Source organism: Harpia harpyja, chromosome Z (assembly GCF_026419915.1).
Source record: "Harpia harpyja isolate bHarHar1 chromosome Z, bHarHar1 primary haplotype, whole genome shotgun sequence".
Classification (NCBI taxonomy): Eukaryota; Metazoa; Chordata; class Aves; order Accipitriformes; family Accipitridae; genus Harpia; species Harpia harpyja.
The window spans coordinates 112,480,961-112,499,216 of record NC_068969.1 but is presented as its reverse complement, the minus strand read 5'-3'; the positions used below and the strand labels follow the sequence as shown (position 1 = coordinate 112,499,216).

The 18,256-nt window shown below is 44.2% G+C and overlaps 1 protein-coding gene across 1 annotated transcript in view; it reads left to right on the top strand.

Annotated features, from left to right (window-relative positions):
• The first annotated feature begins 202 nt into the window (after nucleotides 1-202).
• Nucleotides 203-18,256, top strand: part of LOXHD1 (lipoxygenase homology PLAT domains 1) — a 142,392-nt gene continuing 124,338 nt past the window's right edge. Inside the window, exons 1-2 of the mRNA XM_052778530.1 lie at nucleotides 203-1,000; nucleotides 15,986-16,100. Coding sequence (XP_052634490.1) covers nucleotides 601-1,000; nucleotides 15,986-16,100 — 515 coding nt within the window. The 5' untranslated portion in view covers nucleotides 203-600. The remainder of the gene's footprint in view (nucleotides 1,001-15,985; nucleotides 16,101-18,256) is intronic.

Genomic DNA, 18,256 nt, shown 5'->3' with positions numbered 1-18,256 from the left:
CTGGATAGCACTAAGTAATTTTTCATGAGTTTTCTGAAGCTTCTATACGTTATGAGGAGGAGAAGCGCCTCTGTTTTCCCCCCTCCTGAGCTGGCATATGAAGCACAAGAAGTGACTTGACCATGTGCCCTCATCTGACCGATTTTCCAGGGAGCTGCAACCTTGATTGGCACATCCTGATACCGTAGACCCAGATTGTCAACTGACCCTGAGCAGAGGCTCAGGCAGCTCTGAAAAAAAAAGAGGAAAGTTCTCAGCACAGCCCAATGAATAAATAATAATAACGAAAAGGAGAAAACCCAAAGACGGAGAGAGACAAAAGAGAGAGGAAGGTGCCTCAGTCAAGGAGGTGAAGGAAGGCAGGAAGAGTCAGAAGAAGGTGAGCTGTCGGCACCCGTGGGTTGGGAAGGACAAGGGACTCCGGGACATACCTACGTTGAGCTGGTGGGGAGGAAGGACACAGCAAAACGAGGGCACCCCAGCCCTAGGCAGGTAGAGGACGACTAAAGGCAATTGGTAAAGGAGCTGGGGTAGGTGGCAGAAGTGAGGTTAAGGCAGTCATAGAGTGTTGTTAAAAGTGTAGGGGTGAAAAACAATGACATGAAAGAAAAGACCAAAAAGAACAAAGTAGAAGAGGAGGAGGAGGAAGAGGAGGTAGTGGAAGAGGTAGTTGAGGAAGATGGGGAAGATGAAAGCCAGGAGAAAAAAAGCAAAGAGAAATCAAAGTCTGAGGACTCAGAGATTGATGGGGAAGTGAAGAAAAAGAAAAAGAAAAAAACCAAGCGAAGAGAGTATAGCAGTGAGGATGAGGATGACTATGACCGCAGAAAGAAAAAGAAGAAAAAAGGCAAAAAAGGCAAAGAAAAGAAGAAGAAGAAAGGTGACAAGTCCAAGAAAGGAAAGACAGACGAGAATTTTCTGGAGATGTACGAACAGGAGCTTCGGGACTATCATTCGGACTCCTCCAATGCAACAGAAGATGAGTACAACAAAAAAAAAGGTCAGCTCCATCGTTTCTCATCTCACCTCTTGAGCAGGCAGTTATGCTGTTGGCCCTGCCAATTCCCATCTCGGGACCCTTCCTGGGGGTGCAGGCACTTGTCTTTCCTGTGTGGGGAGTATTTCTAACTAAATAAGGATTTTTACTATGTGAGGTGGCACTGACAGATTGTGTCTGTATTAGCTTTTCAGTTTATGAAGCCACTTTGCTGTGTGCATGGTACTGCTGTAACTACACATTCTCCTAATTAATATTTGCATTGTGGTGCCATTCAGAAGCTGCATTTATCAGATGTGGACAGCATGGAGAGGGTCCACAAAAGGGCCACAAAAATGATCAAAGGACTGGGAAGCCTGCCGTATGAGGAAAGGCTGAGAGAACTGGTTTTTTTCAGGCTTGAGAAAAGAAGGCTTAGGGGAGACCTTATCACCATGTTCCAGTATTTAAAGGGTGGCTGCAAAGAAGATGGAGACTCTCTTCTTACAAGGAGTCACATGGAAAAGATGAGGGGTAATGGGTACAAGTTAATTCTGGTGAGATTCCGACTGGACACAAGAGGAAAATTTTTCACAGTGAGAACAATCAGCCATTGGAATAATCTCCCCAGGGAAGTGGTGGATTCCCCAACATTGGACACTTCTAAGATTCAGCTGGACAGGGTGCTGGGCCATCTAGACCATACTTTTGCCAAGAAAGGTTGGACCAGATGATCCTTGAGGTCCCTTCCAACCTGGTATTCTATGATGACTTCCCTTGTGTAAGCAGGATACGTAGGAAAGGTGCACAGTCCTGCTCAAGCAGATGCAGCAGGAGCGTGCCGGTCATTTCAGCAATCAGATGAGCAGGCAGTGGACCACTTAGGTTTGATGTAGAAGCAGGAGGTCCAGCACACCGTCTCTCTGACTGTTGTAAGTAACCAAATAGGCTGGGGAAATATTGCTACTCATCTCTAAACCTTAATACTGTGTCGGTACAATAAATAGTCCACTCATTTTATATGCACAGGGTACTTTAGTTCAATGCGTGGTGAGCTGTGCAGTGACTTAAGGTTTAGACGATGCACTCGGTTTCATTAGAAGAGCACGGTCTGGAGAGGGATTGGAGCCATCAGCCTGGCAACATCCAGACAGCTTGTGGAAAAAGTCTGTACTTAAACATTTTATCTTCTGGGTGGCAGCTCATAATTCCCACCCTGTCCCCCAGCAAACCTGCAGTGCTGTGGCAGAGAGGTGAGGAAACTGCAAGGTGAACAGCAAAGACCCATGGTGTGGCTCCATGATTAAAAGAAAAGGCTTTCGATAGGTAGGAGGGTGCTCCCAAGCCCAGCGAGGTTATCTCCTTATCACAGAGGTGGGCAGCAAAAGAGGTAATGGACTGCTGAGGATTACCTGTGCAACTGGATCTTGGCGTCACTGGGGCAAGACACTTAACCTTTCAGCTCTGTGGTTTCCCCATCGGTTAATTAGAGTAATAACATGTCTTGTATGTGGCAATTCGGAGAACTGAGGGTGTCTAAGGAATCTCGTAAAGCAGCTCATGGTTTTGGTGGGGCTATAGGTTAACTATAACTGAAGACTTCTGTAATGGTGATGTATGGCTGTACTGGGAAAAGAAAAATGATTCAATTGCTCTGATGCAGAGCAGAAGCAAGGCCCTCCCATATACAATACACTATTTAGGCCACGTACATAACCTGCTTCATTTGTGATGGCTCTTTAGCGGGAGAGATGTTGTCTTGCCTCGTACTACAGTTTTTTTATAGTAGAGGAATAATAACTTGCACTTTTCAAAGAGAGAAGTTCCAGCAAATATTTCTAATAATCTCTCCATGGTCTTCTGCTCAGTTTGTCAACAGTTTCTGCAGGGAAGTTAATAGCTTGTGGTTGAAACACTGGGAAATGAATTAAGCTGGGAGTTGACTCTCATAGTCCCTACCAGAAATTAAAAAACTTGGTCCAAAACCTGCAACACTTACTATCGTGACAGCCCCAGGACCTCCAAGAACTTTGTCAAGCAGCCAAAAGTCCCAAGGGTGAACCACTGGCTGCTCCCTTGGATTGTGGACTCTCCTCCTTGAGCGGTGTCTCAGTATTTTGCACCCTCAATTTCTAGATATTTATGGAAGCGAGTGCATGTATGTAAGGGAAGAAACGGAGAGGAGAAGGATGCTGGGTAGGACAAACTCGGTCAATGAGCCACTGAGGTTTTCCACCAGTGAAAACCTGCTACTGGGCCGTCTGACACCAAAAAGCAAAAGCTCAGGAGCAAACTCTAACTGCCTTGTCCTCTTGCTCGAGTTTCAGCTATTCCCTTTGCTATGCACTGTGCTGCTGCTCTTCCTATTTTGATTCAAAACAGCAGATTTTTTGTGTGACTTAGTTGGAGGCCACTGCTGCTTTTCTTCCAAAGGACCATTGAGTGAAGTGACTGCTGTTGGTCAGGGTTTTGAGAAACGTGTAACCTCCACAAAAAGCCTCCCAGAAGCTTTGGGGATGTCAGCTTGCCTTTGGTGCTGGTGAATATTGAATAGAGATATATTTCAGTCCACAAGCTGTGATTCCTTTTGCTGTAAAAAGAAAAGAGTTGTTCTAAATGTTTTATAAGCAGGGAGTCAATGGTGCCTGTGTCATCTGATGTCCTCTTTATCTTACTGTATTAGCAAACAGGAGAAGGGGTCCCCCCCCATCACATTCGATCGATGACTGAAGAACAAGGCAAATCCAGCTCCTGGGGACAGGAAAACAAAAGATATCGAGTGACTGGGTGATAGTGTATCTGAGAAAATTATAGCAGAGATAGCGAGCATTTTTAACTAAATTGCAGCTGTTGTCCATCCCTGTGATCCTGGTGTTAATGAGATTAGTTATTTATTAATAAGTATTTGAAAAGGTATTTCTACAGTACAGTATGGAAGGCTCTGGGGAGAACTTATTGCAGCCTTTCAATACTTAAAGGGGGTTTATAAGAAAGATAGAGAGAGACTTTTTACCAAGGCCTGTAGTGACATGACAAGGGGCAATGGTTTTAGACTGAAAGACAGTACGTTTAGATTGAACATAAGGAAGAAATTTTTTATGATGAGAGTGGTGAGACACTGGAACAGGTTGCCCAGAGAATTTGTGGATGCCCCATCCCTGGAAGTGTTCAGGGTCAGGTTGGATGGGGCTCTGAGCAACCTGATCTAGTGGAAGATGTCCCTGTTCATGGCAGGAGGGTTGGACTAGATGATCTTTAAAGGTCCCTTCCAACCCAAACCATTCTGTAATTATATGATCTTGAATTCCCAATAATAGTGTGAACAGGGCACACTGTGTAATGTAAACTTAATTGGTGGAATCAGTAGTTTTAAAGTGCAGTAGGTATCCAGAGACTGTTCATATAGCACCCTGGCTGCCTAAACCATCATTAAAGCTTCTATAGGTACCAGCTACCTGAGGTTCAGAGTGGATGTCCGAGACCTGAAACCAACCCTTTGCAGGAACTCCATCTCTTTCTTTCTCCATACCTTTCTCTTGATATCTCAAATCTTGGCTGTGATAGGGAAGAGGGAGACTGGCACCATTGGTTATTCTTCTGCTCAGGTTTGGGGTCAGAGAACCGTGAAGGAAGGGACCAAGTGTCACTATCTGTTTTCTGGGTCACTTCTGCCAAAGCCGTGGATAGCTCTGGGTTAGTAGGAAGAAAGAAAAAGTTTCCTTCTCCCAGCTTGCTTTTATGCCATTAACTGAGTCTTCCGCTGGTAGCTGCTGGCTTGGTGACTCCAGCCCCGAGACATCCACAGGCTGTGGCAGATGGTGGAAAGCTCCCTCCTGTACTGGGTCACAGTAAAGTGCGGCTGGCTCAGGAGATCTTGGGGCTTCTCTCTTTGCATAGCTGCAGCTCACCAAGAGGCATATCTCATTTCAGAGGAAAACAATCTCTTTTGTGTCCCATTGATGATAAAATCCTCTTTTTTTTTTTTTCCTTTTCTCCTCTCTTTTTTTCCTGTCAAATTTCAGATTTGGATATTAAGAAGTAGGTATCTTTCCTTTAAAGAGAAACAAATCCTCTAGTGGGTTTTCCTTGTCTTTTGGAAGTTCTACTGTAGCATGTAGTCAGACCTGCTGCACTATGCTCACTTGGTCACCAGTCTCCAGGGCCAAGGTTCCCAGGACTGTTCCCTAGAGGATGAAGGGTAAGGCACTTCCATACGTGCGATCTCTTAAATGGCTAGGAAAGCTTAGGTGACTCATGATGATAAAGACACCGTAGAGGTCCATGGAAAACATACACTCCCATGCAAGGGAGAAAAGCTTGGATTAACTCCCAGGAGATGCAGTACTTTGAGGCCGCAGTCGTCTCTTCCAGGGACAAATGCTGAGCACTTTGTATGAAACACTGCTGGTTTGTCCGTATTGCACAAAGGGTTAAGCTGGACTTCAGTGATCTTGGCAGTGCTGATAATAATTATAAAATGAGGAAAGCTACTCAAGAAGGGCATGGTTTTATTAACACATTCTCTCAAATGGTGATGGGAGGAGGGGAATGGCCGCTGTTGACTTGTAAATAGATATACAAGCCGCTCATAATTTCTTTTGATGTGTGCCATCCATTTTATTGTGTTACATTTATCACATCGTGTTCCTTTAGCAGCTGCAGCAAAGGGTTACACAGAAAAAGCGTTCAGGACACGCCGAGTTTATTGCTAAGTTCTGTTTAATGTAATTTAGCAGCAGCATGGAGGAGGAGAGCAAGGGCTGTGTGGTCGCCAGCTCTCTCCCTGTGCTATATACAGAACTGGAGAGATGTATCACATACTTTTATGATAGATGATCATCAGTTGCAAAATCACCTCGTCTGTGCCCTGCACCCACTGATCTTCCCGAACTGAGGCTTTGATTAATATTCCCGATCAGAAGAAACGAGGACTCCTCTTTGGAAGACAGATTTTTTTTTTTTTTTCTCCTTACTGCTAAAATGAGCTTTGGTTTTAGGCATAAAACATTCAGAGAAGAGTTTTGTACCAGTGGCAATTTTAGGTCTTGTAAGCCAGTGGGATGTGGAAAGTGTGCTACCAAGAGAAGAAGGGGGTGCTGCACCTGCCTTGGAGATGCGGTGGATCTCACCTGTTTGCATCTCAGCGTTTTCTATAGCTACAAATGGCTGCATGAAATATGAATTTTGAAAAGTTTAGATCACCTTTAGAGTTTGTTAGATGAGTGTACCCAGGAACTATCAGCACAAGACTGTTATGCAAGACAGAACAAGCCAACACTAAACTAATTGTGATCTTAAAGTGTTGATTAAGTTGCAGGAACACTTGCTAATATTTTTACTTAGGCACCGAAAAATCTTTGGCCTGGCTATTACACACCCCCAGCTACACACCTGTGTAGTCCCACTGGAGACTTAAAGTTGCCTGGAGTTGTCATGCTGAAATGGGGTCTTACAAATTGGAAATGAGTAGTTAAAATGCTGCGGATGGGGCTTTGCAAGGAATCGCAGTGGCTCTTCGTCTTTGACCTCCGCGGTCGGCCACTGACCTGCAGCAGGGCTGCTGCTAGTCATTGGTATGGAAAATCAGTATCGTAAAGCAGATGAGTGCAAGTAAACCTTTCAGAGCAAGCCCTCGCTGGCGTCTGAAGGTTTAGGCCCTTGCAGAGGTCTCTGTTCGTTTGCAGGTACGTGTTCAACAAGCCCAGGGCTGGGGGGGGTGAGCACTTTTGTACCCCCCACCTCTCCCTTTCCCCAGGCAGGACCCAGCAGCCCCAAGCATATGCAAAAGCCGTCCTCGTTATGCGCACGCGATCCATTTGCGATGGCTCAGCCCAGCTGGCAGCACCAAAACCAGCGTTGGGGAACCGCTGTAGGTGCCGGGCTGCCAAAGGCACGGCGCAGCTGATGTGCTGGCTGGTGCCTGTAAAACCCACATGCGCGAGGGCTGCGCTTTTCCAGCATTGCTGCTCTCCTCGCACCCAAAATACTTAAATCTGAACGGAATGGCGTGTTCGGTTTTACATCCTTGTCTGTGGCTACTTTTTAGACTGAATGTTTGGGTTTGGGACTCTAAAAGAAAATATCGGAGAGTTGCTGGAGAGACGCTGAACAAGATTTCCCTGAGAAGTAGATGTTGAATGCAGGTTAATATATTTAATTCTAGATGTGTTCCCCCCAACCCATGTGTCCCATCAGCCTGGATTTAATGATCCGTAACATCCGAGGTGTAGGGCAAGGTGACCTTTAGAGGATGCAGGACTAGAACTTGATCACATTGGTATAATTGAAGATTTGGGTTTTTTTTTCTCCCACCCCCCTTTTTTAACCCTTAAGAAACTAAGCAAGATTCCTGTGTTTTTAGAAAATCCAAGATTTGCCTGGGCAGTTTTTCATTTTCTGATTGCAGAAAGAAAACTGAGGAGCTGCTTTTGCTCACAGGTACTGCAGTTCCCTCCACTGGTACATCAAATTCCCAGTTTCAGGACTGCATTGGTATTTAAAGGACCATGAGTTTTGTCCCCATTTATACTTTGTTAAATATACATCTCCCACACTCTCCGTGAAGCTCTTTATCATCATGTCTCTGGGTGTTTGGACAAGTATCTGAATACTGTGCCATTAAAACAGCAGAATTACCTCCATCCAGATGGAAATCCTAGGCGGAAAATTGTACCGAGCTATAAGGGACTAAGCACAGACAAGGAACCAAGGCAAGTCAGATTTTTATTCCAGTTTGAGTCAATTCCCCGCACAGCCTCAGGTGAGGTGGTTTATCCACCTGAGCCCCAGGAAAGCCGAGACTGGCGGTGGGGTTGGTGTTGAGAGCATCTGACCGCTGCCAGCACGCTATGACTTACTGGGGTTTCTGTCAGCTGTCGAGGATGCTACCAGGACGTAACTTCCAGATTCACAACATACTTTTTCTCCAGTTAAGGCCTCCTTTTGGCTGATTATTGCTCCTTCAACAAATATTTATTTATTCTCAGTACCTTGTGGGCATAGATGTTTCCCCAAGCATCGTCAGAGAGTTTTTCTTCTGCCTTTGGTTTTTCTGCCTGGCTGGACGCTGCTGTGCAACACAATGGCACCAATACCTGTGTGGCAACACTTAAAAACAACCTGAAAATAACAATTGTGGTTTTTGTTGATGGATTTATGTGCATTGCAAGACTCCCTGGACACATATCATGAAGTAGTTGTTCATCGTTACTGTAAAAGGATGGGGCTGTTAGAAACTCTTGGTCTTTTGGGCACTTCACCCCCTCATGTTCATGTTTTGGCACTTCACCCCTTCATGTTCCCTGTATTTTTCCACATCAGTTTGGTGTCCTTCATTTTATAGAGGTCTGTATCATAGTAGTATCTCTATCAGACTTGCTCTATGAGCTGCAAGTGTTAAGCAGGAGATATTTGCAGAGAAGAAAGAGGTACGAGGTGGGAAGGTCATAGTTTGTATCCATTAATATTTGTTTTTTTTTTTTAAAGTCTTTTCTAAGGTGCTAGTTGGATAGTAGTAGCTGTCTGTCATGAATGATTAAGTCATGAAGTTATGATTAATTCATGACATCTAACAATGTGCATGTAAATATAGGTAACACATAACTTGTAATTATGACAAGCTTCTGACAGGTATCATTCCCTGCTGATAAAAAAAAAAAAATTAAAAAATTATCTTTGGTAAAATTGCCCTTCCTGCTACCTGGGTGTTGGGGGTCAGAGCTGACAGCAAGGAGAGCATCTCTCCTCGGTCTTGGCTGTCCTGCTGCCTAGACAACTGGAAGAAAGTGGGCTCTTATTTGAATCTGGTCTTGGGATGACGTGACAGACAGCAGGGAATTACTTCCAGTTGTGTTCTGCAGACACATTGCTCTACTGCAGACTTTCCTTGCTTAATGTTGCAGGTAAAATCTATATCATATTTAACCCAGGTTGCATTTTACACTTCCCGTTCGACACAAACATCTGATGTTGTTGTCCACAGCCGTGATTCAGAGGCACCCTGTGTCCTGGCAGGCCCTCCCTGTCTCCAAAAGATAATGAAAGAAATGGAAAAGGTTTTTCTCAAAAATGTTTCTCTCCCCTGAGGGGCACAGTGTTTTCCTCCAGCGCAATTTAAACTTGAATAACAACGATGTCAATTGCTAAGCTAATTCTACTTTGCTGTTCCAGCAAAGAACTGAGATGATGTTTCTTCTGGTGGTGCTAAGGCAAAAGCACTTTTAAGTGATAGCTGGAGCACGAGTTGAATTGAGTTTGGCTTCCTAAGGTGCCTGAGAATGAAATGTTGATTTTGCAATAACTGATGAAGTAAAACAAACTCCAAACCACAACTACTCTGCCTGTGGGAACAGACGGGACAGTATTCAGCTTTGGATTTAAATTTTAAGAGATAAATGATGTTTCAGAGCTCAAGAGAATCCTTTCTGAGTGTAGTAGTGGTAAGTTTGCAGGAAACTTCCCTAATTCATGTCTGTGAAGTGTCTCAAAATGCAAGATACTATTAATTCTGCAATTCTTTATATAATTTATGAATAACAAAATGTATAACAGTGTGCAGACAGTCCAAATATTCATGGAAAAAAATCCCTCTCTTTTGCTTTGAATAATTAATTTGGCACCCATGCCGGACTCAAAAGCTGCTTTCGCTAAAGCATATAAAGAGCAAGCAATCTCTCATAGTGTGTGAGGCCCAAATCTGTTCACAGTTTTGCCAATATGAATCCAAAGTCATTGTGCTCCAGTCAATGGAGTTATCAGGATTTGCCCCAGAGTGAATGAGAGAAGAATTTGACTCATTTTGTGTATGACAAGAGATTATTGCCCAAATTGTGTCTTGATAAAAACAAACAAGCGCTGATTTCAAAGGCCTATCTTCACGGTGAGTAAAGGATGGTCCTGATAAAACTGTAACCACAGTAGGTATTTAACTGCTGTGTTCATGTGCATAGAGCATCATTTTGGCAACCATAACCCGTAATAGTCAGCACAGACCCTTAAAAACTTCCAAGTATTTTGCATAAATGTCAAGGTACTCTTCAGGTGCTCCAAGGCAAACACACGCTGAAGTGCTTCAGTAGGAGCCGGAGTGATTGCTGCTTTGCATGAATCGACATTAAGTGAATATTGAGAATAATCAGTGAATTCCCAACTGGAAATACGGTGAAGTGCAAACAACCATTACTGCTGCTGAGGTAAATGCATCCTGCAGAACGGGCGCATCCGAAGGTAGCTCTGATAGCCACAGCTTCAAAGCAGTTTGTGTTGGTTTGGGTTTCTGTTCAAGATGAAGGCAGCATCTCCCTGGTTTCTTCCACTGCTTTGGTGTAGGAGGGTTTAGTTCTTGCTCACCTTGTGCATGCAGCCTGGAGGTGCGGGTCCGCGGCCCTCTGAGGAAGCAGGTAGCGAGGAGGGAGGTGAGGTTTGCCGTGGGAGTGGTGTATGATGGTACGTGGTAGATCAGCTCGGGGAGGAGTAAAAGGCAGAGATGCTGGAGGGTGGCAGGCCGCCTCCGGGACACCGGGGCTTCTGCGCACGCTCGGATGTTTCGTGTCTACATCCACCTCGGAGCTTTCGCCCCCTCTGTTTCCCTGGCCGTGCTCATGGCATGGCTCAGCTCTTGTTTCTGCTTTCCTTCTTCCTTACCCAAACTCTTCAATGACTCCTCCCCAGCTTTGCTGTCTTATTCCACCTGTTTAATCATTCTCGTGGCATAACCCTTATTTTTTTTTGTACCAAGGGCCACTCTTGCTAGACAACAGTTAGGCACCATCATGAGCTCCAGCTCAGTTCTCCACATTCACCGTATGAGGACGTGACCTGAAGGGATCTGCAGTCACTGCCATAATTAGGGCTAAGCAGTCCCCTGTTGTCAGAGTCAGAAAAACCTGAATTTATCAGCCAAATCACTCTTCTGCCCTGAAGATATTCCTTCCTTGTGGAGCTAAGGGAATTTTGCATGCTCTTAGCTAGAGGATCTCAGTCTCCACTTGTCAGTCTTTACAGCTTTACAATAATTTTAGTACCCATTTTGAAGCAAGTGTTTCTCTACTCTGGCCATTGAACGGACAGGCTTATAGTATCAGCTCTTTCTGCAAGACAGGGAAATGGATGTAAGTTCTTCCAGCAACACTGCAATGTAACTTGATACTAATTTTATGCTGTCTGTATCTTGCACTTGAGATGACCATTTTTGAATGCTTATTTTTGCAAAGAAACTAGTGTCTATTATTTCCTTTATTGAGCTTGTATATGCCCATGAAAAGCAGTAACGGGTTTGCAGTCCATAGCAAATCAGTTCTGTTTAGCTTGCTGAAACTTTCACCCTTTTCCAAAGTCTTCATGCTGGATAGCTGAACAGTGGAGTCAGCTGGGGATTCAATATCTACCAGATGAGATAAGTGAACCAAATTCCACTTGATTGAGATAATATTTGGAACAAAAGGGTCCGTATCAGCGGCTGTATTAAAAGCTTTGTATTGACTCTGCCTAGCCCACTGGGAGAAAAGCAAGATTTGGAGACTGGCCTGAAAGTCAAGCATTCCCATACTAACACTATAGATTACTGTAACTTGGCCATGTTCTGGGCACTCAGAATAGACTTATCTTGACCATGGGAGTGAGATTGTTTGCCAATTGAAAGCATCCAAATGTAGGTGTCCTCCTGTGAGCAGTGGCCCATGCAGCAGGACAACATTCAAACTGGGATCCAGTGCTCTCCCTTTTGCTTTCATGACCTCTCTTGGGGGCTCCTCTACCCATGCTGCCCGATGAACTCGGCCAACACTGGTAGGAAAAGCATTAAGGAATAGCACAGACGGGCAGGAGCATCTTAATGCTGGCTTAACAACCTGACCAAGCAGCAGCTTGGGTGAAGAGGCACGGACACTTGGGGCATCCTGTCCATGTCTGAAGGGAGGCGGATGACCAATGCCAATATTTGACGTGGGGACCGTTGCGGATGAAGTGACACACTTCACTCGTAAGAGAGAAGTAGCAATATGTTTATTGATATAAAACAGCGATTTAACCAAGTTTGATAGTAAACGCAACAGCGATTTAACAAGGTCTGATGACAAGGTTCACCTGATATTTGCTTCATAGAGGACAGGGTCAGACAAAACTGTCAGGGAGACCCTCCCATTGAGTCACAAGGTTCAGAAAGGACCCCCTTGCATTCTGAACTCCTTCTCAGAGGGGAGTTTAGGTGCAGCTGGATCCAATCCTAGTCCCAGACTTGGTCAATGGTTTATGTCTAAAGGATTATATATGCGCAATTAATCCTTTACATCACTTAGCTAAGATTTCAAAGTTTAGCGTGCTATTAATCAGTTACTGAGAATCTGTTGTGGCAAGGAATCTCTCATCCTCAAGGAGAGATCCTGGCATGCAGCCCACTGCCGTGCAGGAGACCTCAACGGGCCCTGGGCTGTCCACTATTTATGGAGTAAGATAATTGACTCATAGTCATGTTTGCATACTGACTACAGATGTTAGCTTCTTCCAAATTTAGCTTGAGTCGGACATTGACCAGCACTGTGGTTAGCCGGGCACATTGCTTAAATTAGCCCTTGGCTATTGTGTTGTTATCTGTCTCCCCTGAATCCACTTTGAGCTGGATGCAGCCATCACGACCAGACGCATCCCGTACGTCTGCCACTGGTGGTTATCACTTGAGAACAGTTACGGGAAATACAGGTCAGGCTGGGGAGGAGAGCACATCACCACAGGGACATGGGAATGTCATGGTTTGCACCTTAAGTTTGACCAAGAAGGAAATACGGGTATGGTGGGTGCAAGCTATCCATCCCTGGAGAGGCTAAGAGATGTCTGCCAAAGCACATCTCAATGTGTAAGATCAGCAGGAACACGTATGAGGAATTGTTTTTCACGTCATGGAAGCCAAAAGTTATTGCAAAGCTCTGAAGAACGTTCATGTTTCAAGTCCTGCTGACTGAGATTGTAAAACCAGAAACTCCTGATGTGTGCAGCTGCTAAAACATTGCAGTGTCTGCTTAGGACTGGTCTCTCAGCTGACTCTGTGGAGGAGATGTCAATGGGATTGAACCAGTCCTCCCAAACTCCGCTTCGAGAGCCGATCTCTTTTGAGGAGCTTAAAGTTTCCCCACGATAACTTCCAACGATGTCAGACAGCCAAAAGCACAGCTGGCTGCACAGCTGTGGTGCTAGAGAAGGGGCAGCAGGGCTCCTTTCCCCTTCCAGGAATGCACCACGGCACTTGTCAAATGCAGTGACATGCTGGTGTCACCAACCCAGCCCCTCCTTTTGTCCCTCTGTGCAAAGTTAATTAAAATGGTGCTAACCACAGCGTATGCTCAGTAATGACATGTGTTAGTCAGGCAGGGCTCAGCACATCTGTCCCGGTAAAAACCGCTCATCCACGTGCTGCCTGCTCGCTGCGGTATGTGGAGGCTGAATTTGGGGTTGCGAACCTAAAGTGCAAATTTGTGTGTATTTATGGCTTGTGTTTTCTTGCAACTGTGAGGCTCCCATTGTGGGAATCAGAGAAGGGTTTTGATTTTTAAGGGGGGGAATATTCTGGCTTGTTGATGGTGGTGTCTTAGACACTTAATTTCCTTGTATCCCATCATCTCGTTTGTTAGGAGTTGAAAAGTGGAAGTAGATCAGTCTGACTTACATCTTCTGTAAGGAAATTAATGTTAAATGTATAGGTGAGGTGACGTCAATACCCATAGAGGTGCAGCAGACCGGTTCAGGAATGGGTTTCGCTTGATGTAACATGGGCAGATGTAACATGACAGAGTCTGCCTGCCACATATAACTTGTAAATCCTAGCACTTCTCTAGCAGTAAAAAAAAAACTTCACTAGAAAACCTGCCTGAGCTTTTGAAAGGTCTCTGGGAACTTACAGAGTGTTGTGATGACTTTTTTTCCTCCCTTTTCACAGGAAAAATGCCTTCAGCCATGCGCTGGGCACGAAGCTGGGCACAACTTGACCTCACCCCCTGAAAACAGGAACAGGGCCAAATTTTGCTGAGTCTCTGTGGGGACGATGCGTTAAAGTCCCTTTTCCCGAATGAAAGCTTGCAGAGGGGTGCTCAGCTGTGTAACTGCCAGTTTGGCAATGCCTATAGGATGCTCTGACAGCGATAAGTACTTCAGCGGTACAGATAAGTTGCAATAGGCTTTGAGATGGCCAGACGTAAAAGGCTGCTATAAACGAGCGCAGCAATATTATAATTTAATGACATAAGCTCGCTGTTTCCAAAGCAGAGTCAATACAGCGCTGAAAACCGTGGAGCGATCAGTGGTGAATCACCGGGGCAGGGTGGATTACGAGTCTTTCTCCTCTTAATGGCTGATGCGAGGATATTGTCTGTCTCTCCGCACTACGCCAAACGTCTCCCGTTGGCATGTGTGAATGCTAACAGGAGGAAGGTGAAATGAAAACATTGTTCATACATATTACTCATATGCAAGCTGTGGATTTCATATACTCTTTTTTGCAAAGAAATCTCCTCTTCCTTTGAGCCCATAAATGAAATACGCTAAGCCAAGGGATTCTTAAAATTTAGCTGAGCACAGATCATAACTTACTGTATTTATTATAATAATGTCCCCTTTCTGTCCTATTTACATTCATGGAAAGGCAAGGTTAGGAAAATACTATGGTATTTTTTTTTCTGTCTCAGTGCAATAGAGCCGCTGGAAATGAGGAGTAGTTTTTAATCAGTTTTACATGAGTGGCCTGGGTTTTGCTTTAGCACTCTGTCTCCATGCTTCTCAGTTAAAATGGTGATTTAATTTCTTCTCTGTGATGCTTTGAGGGACGAGTGTTAGTGGGGAAAAACATTTGATGCTCAGAGTAGAGTCCCAATACGTTTTTTTGTCTCTTTTGAATATATAAGTGATGTAGCGAGGAAAAGATGGGCACTAACAAAATACATAACAGTTCTGATGCACCCATGAAGAAGGACATTTTTACAGCCTTAGATCTGAGAAATCACATACTTGGCAGTCAGACTGTGCAAGATGAAATGATGAAAGTTTAACCTTTCCTCCGGCTTATAGGTCTGAGCCTGAAATATTTTTATTAGTTAATGACCATCATGTGGTCTAAAGCCAAAAAGGGCCATCAAGATGCTTGGTCTGGCCATAGGCAAAGTTTTGTAATTTCTCCCAATTCCTTCTGTACTGAGCCATCCAAGACATGTCCGTCAGAAAGGTAACCTGTTTTCAAGCCTTAAGTCTTGTTCTAACTTCGCTCGTCATCCTGCTTAAGAAATGTGTGTCTGACTGTAATTCGAATCTATCTAGCTTTACCTTCTGGCCATCAGATCTTGTCATGCCTTTCTCCGCTTGAGTAAAAGGCTATTTTTAACTTGTGTGTCTCCCAAGAAGATATCGATGTGTGGTAATAGAGTCACCACTCAATCTACTACTTGGAAAGAAAATTGATAGAGCTTTGAGACTCTAATTTAAGTGTTTTCCTACCTTATTCTCATCATGATTTAACATTTGGTCTTTGGTAAAGTCTCCAGAACAACTGAAATGCAAACTTTCTGGCTGTAGTGATTTCTCAGCTTCATATAAATGTATTATCAGAGCAAACAGGAAAGTGTGCATTGCGTTGACATGTGCATAAATGAAAAATGGCTCAGCAGCTTTACTCTAACAATTCACATAAATTCATCTCTTATATGTAATACATGCACATGCATTACGGTGCGGGAGGCGATGTGTTCACAGAGAAGTGTTTTATCTTCAGCAAAATCTCTCCTAACTCAAGCCCTCTCTGCCCATGTAAAGTGTCTCCAGCAGTCTTAGTTTGATGTGATGATTTTCACCAGTTGTGTTGATCCTTAACGGTGACTATGCCCTGGCCAAGAGATGGGTTTGTTTCAGTGGTGGGTGCAGACATCAGTCTCTGGGGTCTGTGTTTCAGCTCAGGTTTGGGGATGACTCGGATCTATAATGTATAGGGTGAGGGATTTCTCCTGTTGTCTTGACCTTTCTTTTCTCCTTCAACAGTTTACGAGGTGGTGACAGTGACAGGAGATGTCCGGGGAGCAGGAACTGATGCCAACGTCTTTGTTACTCTCTTTGGAGAGCTTGGGATTACTCCCAAGACTCATCTCACCAGCAAGTGAGTACCTGGAAGGAAATCTGTATCTTTGAGGCCTGTTCTTCGGTAACTTTTATTGCATTTTGATAAAAGTAATATTGTGCTGATGGATGCAGAGGGAATAAATCTAAAAGGTATTTCGAGATCACCAGGGAAATCTGAATTTTTGCCATTGCATGTTTCTTACCAAATCCCTTGCAAACCTGCATTTCTTTCTGTAGGTGGAAATGTGCGTTCAGATCCATATTATGTAAGGCTCACATTTGCAAGGTGTGGGGACACTTGCTTTTCTTAAAGCTTAAATTAGGAGCTCCCAGTTTAGGAGCTGAAAATATTCGTCGCTTGTTGGAGTGGGCATGATGGGCCATGTTCGCATGCCTAAATCCCACTGAGGTCTCTGTGCTAAGTCAGGTACAGAGACAAATGTCCCTAAATGTTTCTGAAGAGTAACTCAGTGGGTTTGAAGTAACGTTGTTGATGAGTAACCGCCCACACCCAGCCATAGGAAATATGTGGCAAGCAGAAATGGAAGAATTTCAGCTGATTCCTAATTTAGATTGTTTCCATTCTATCTGCTGTATGCCTTGTTGCACACCTCTGCGGTTGCACATCCACTGGATGCACCTTCTCAATTCTTACCGCTATGTTGAACTTAGTGGAAACCATGTTTTACAATATAAGAACCCACTACGAGGTTTTAGAGTCTCTCAAAAGCTTTTTTTTTTAGAAAAAAAAAAAAAAAAGTGAGCATCAGGGCTCGCAGGTGCTCAGCTCCCGTGAAAGCAAGGTGACTTTTAGCAAAGTCCCAGCTCTGCATGTACTAATTTCCTCTTAGCCAGACAATTGCACTAAGATAAAGCAGAAATCCCTTCTCCACAGGGTATAGGAGAGGCTGTGTGTCTCTGTTTTTCGGTGTTCTTATTGTTTTGGTTTTCTTGAAAATGTGCTTCAGAATTTTTAATCCTGTGCTAATGTCACACGGTAACTTCACATTTTCTCCATTTCTACAGCACCGACAAGAGGTACCTGCAGCTATTTTAAATTTTACCCTCAAAAGAGCTTCTCTTCCCAGTGAAGCAACTCAAACATGAGAGTCTGTAAAGAAAATGATATGGGAATGGTAAAGAAAATACATGAAATTTCAGCCCTGTTTGCCATATTTGAAATTCAGAAATCAGAGCTAGGCAAAGGAGTTTTATTATCCCAGCATCCCTAGAAACACGAGGGAGAACTTGCTGATTGTGTATTATATAGCTATACAAAATGCTTTGTCTCTGTTCTGTGATTTTCATCCAGACATCCCAATGAACTTATAAAGCGGAATACCGTTTCTCTTGATTTAACAGGGAAGGAAACCAGGGCAAGGAGGTAAAAGATGACATGGTCCCGCAGCAGGTCAGTGGCAGAGCTGGGAGCAAGAGCAGCTCTGCTGGGGGAAGAGCTTCTAGCACCCAAACCTGCCTCGTAGTATTTGGCAAAGCCATCAAAGCAGCATTTGCTTTCCAGGGAGTTTTCTTGTGGTCAGCATTTACATAAAGAGCCATTTCATTGTCAAAGCGCTCTTCTGCACGTGGTTATGGAAAGAATCCAAATATTACCTTCAAAAAACCCCTGTATGCCATTTAGAGAAGAAGTCAAGAGATCCCCAGAATAGATTTCTTAATCAGCTGTGGCCTTAAATGAGCTACAGGTTGTACAAGTCATCTTTGCTGGCACTCTGGTTAACGCCTACTCTTTCCTCCTGGACTCACCACTTTTTTTGTGAAAGAAAGAAAGAAGGGACACGCAGGGATTATTTTAGGTTGCAGCAGCAGCCATCTGAGCTTGTTCAGACCTGGGTTACCATTTTGGGCTTGGTCCCTGTTGTTGCAGAGAGCAGATGGCTGAGGTGTTGGTAAGCAAGGATGAAAGGCATGGGAAGCCAACCTTCTGCAGTTCAGGGCTCTTAAAACTGGTCCCGTAGGAGGTGACCGCTAGAACTGCAACTACAGCTTTCCACTGGGGATTTCCCAAACATCAGCAAAATTGCTGCATCTCCAAGCAAAGTCTGGCCCGTTACAGTGCTTCATCGAGGAACAGTGAGAAAAAAGCTAGTCCGAGTGTAGGAGTGTCCGCAGATCTGCTTAATTGGTAGTCTTGTCTCCTAAATATGAAGCAAACCATGAAATAGTCAGTTT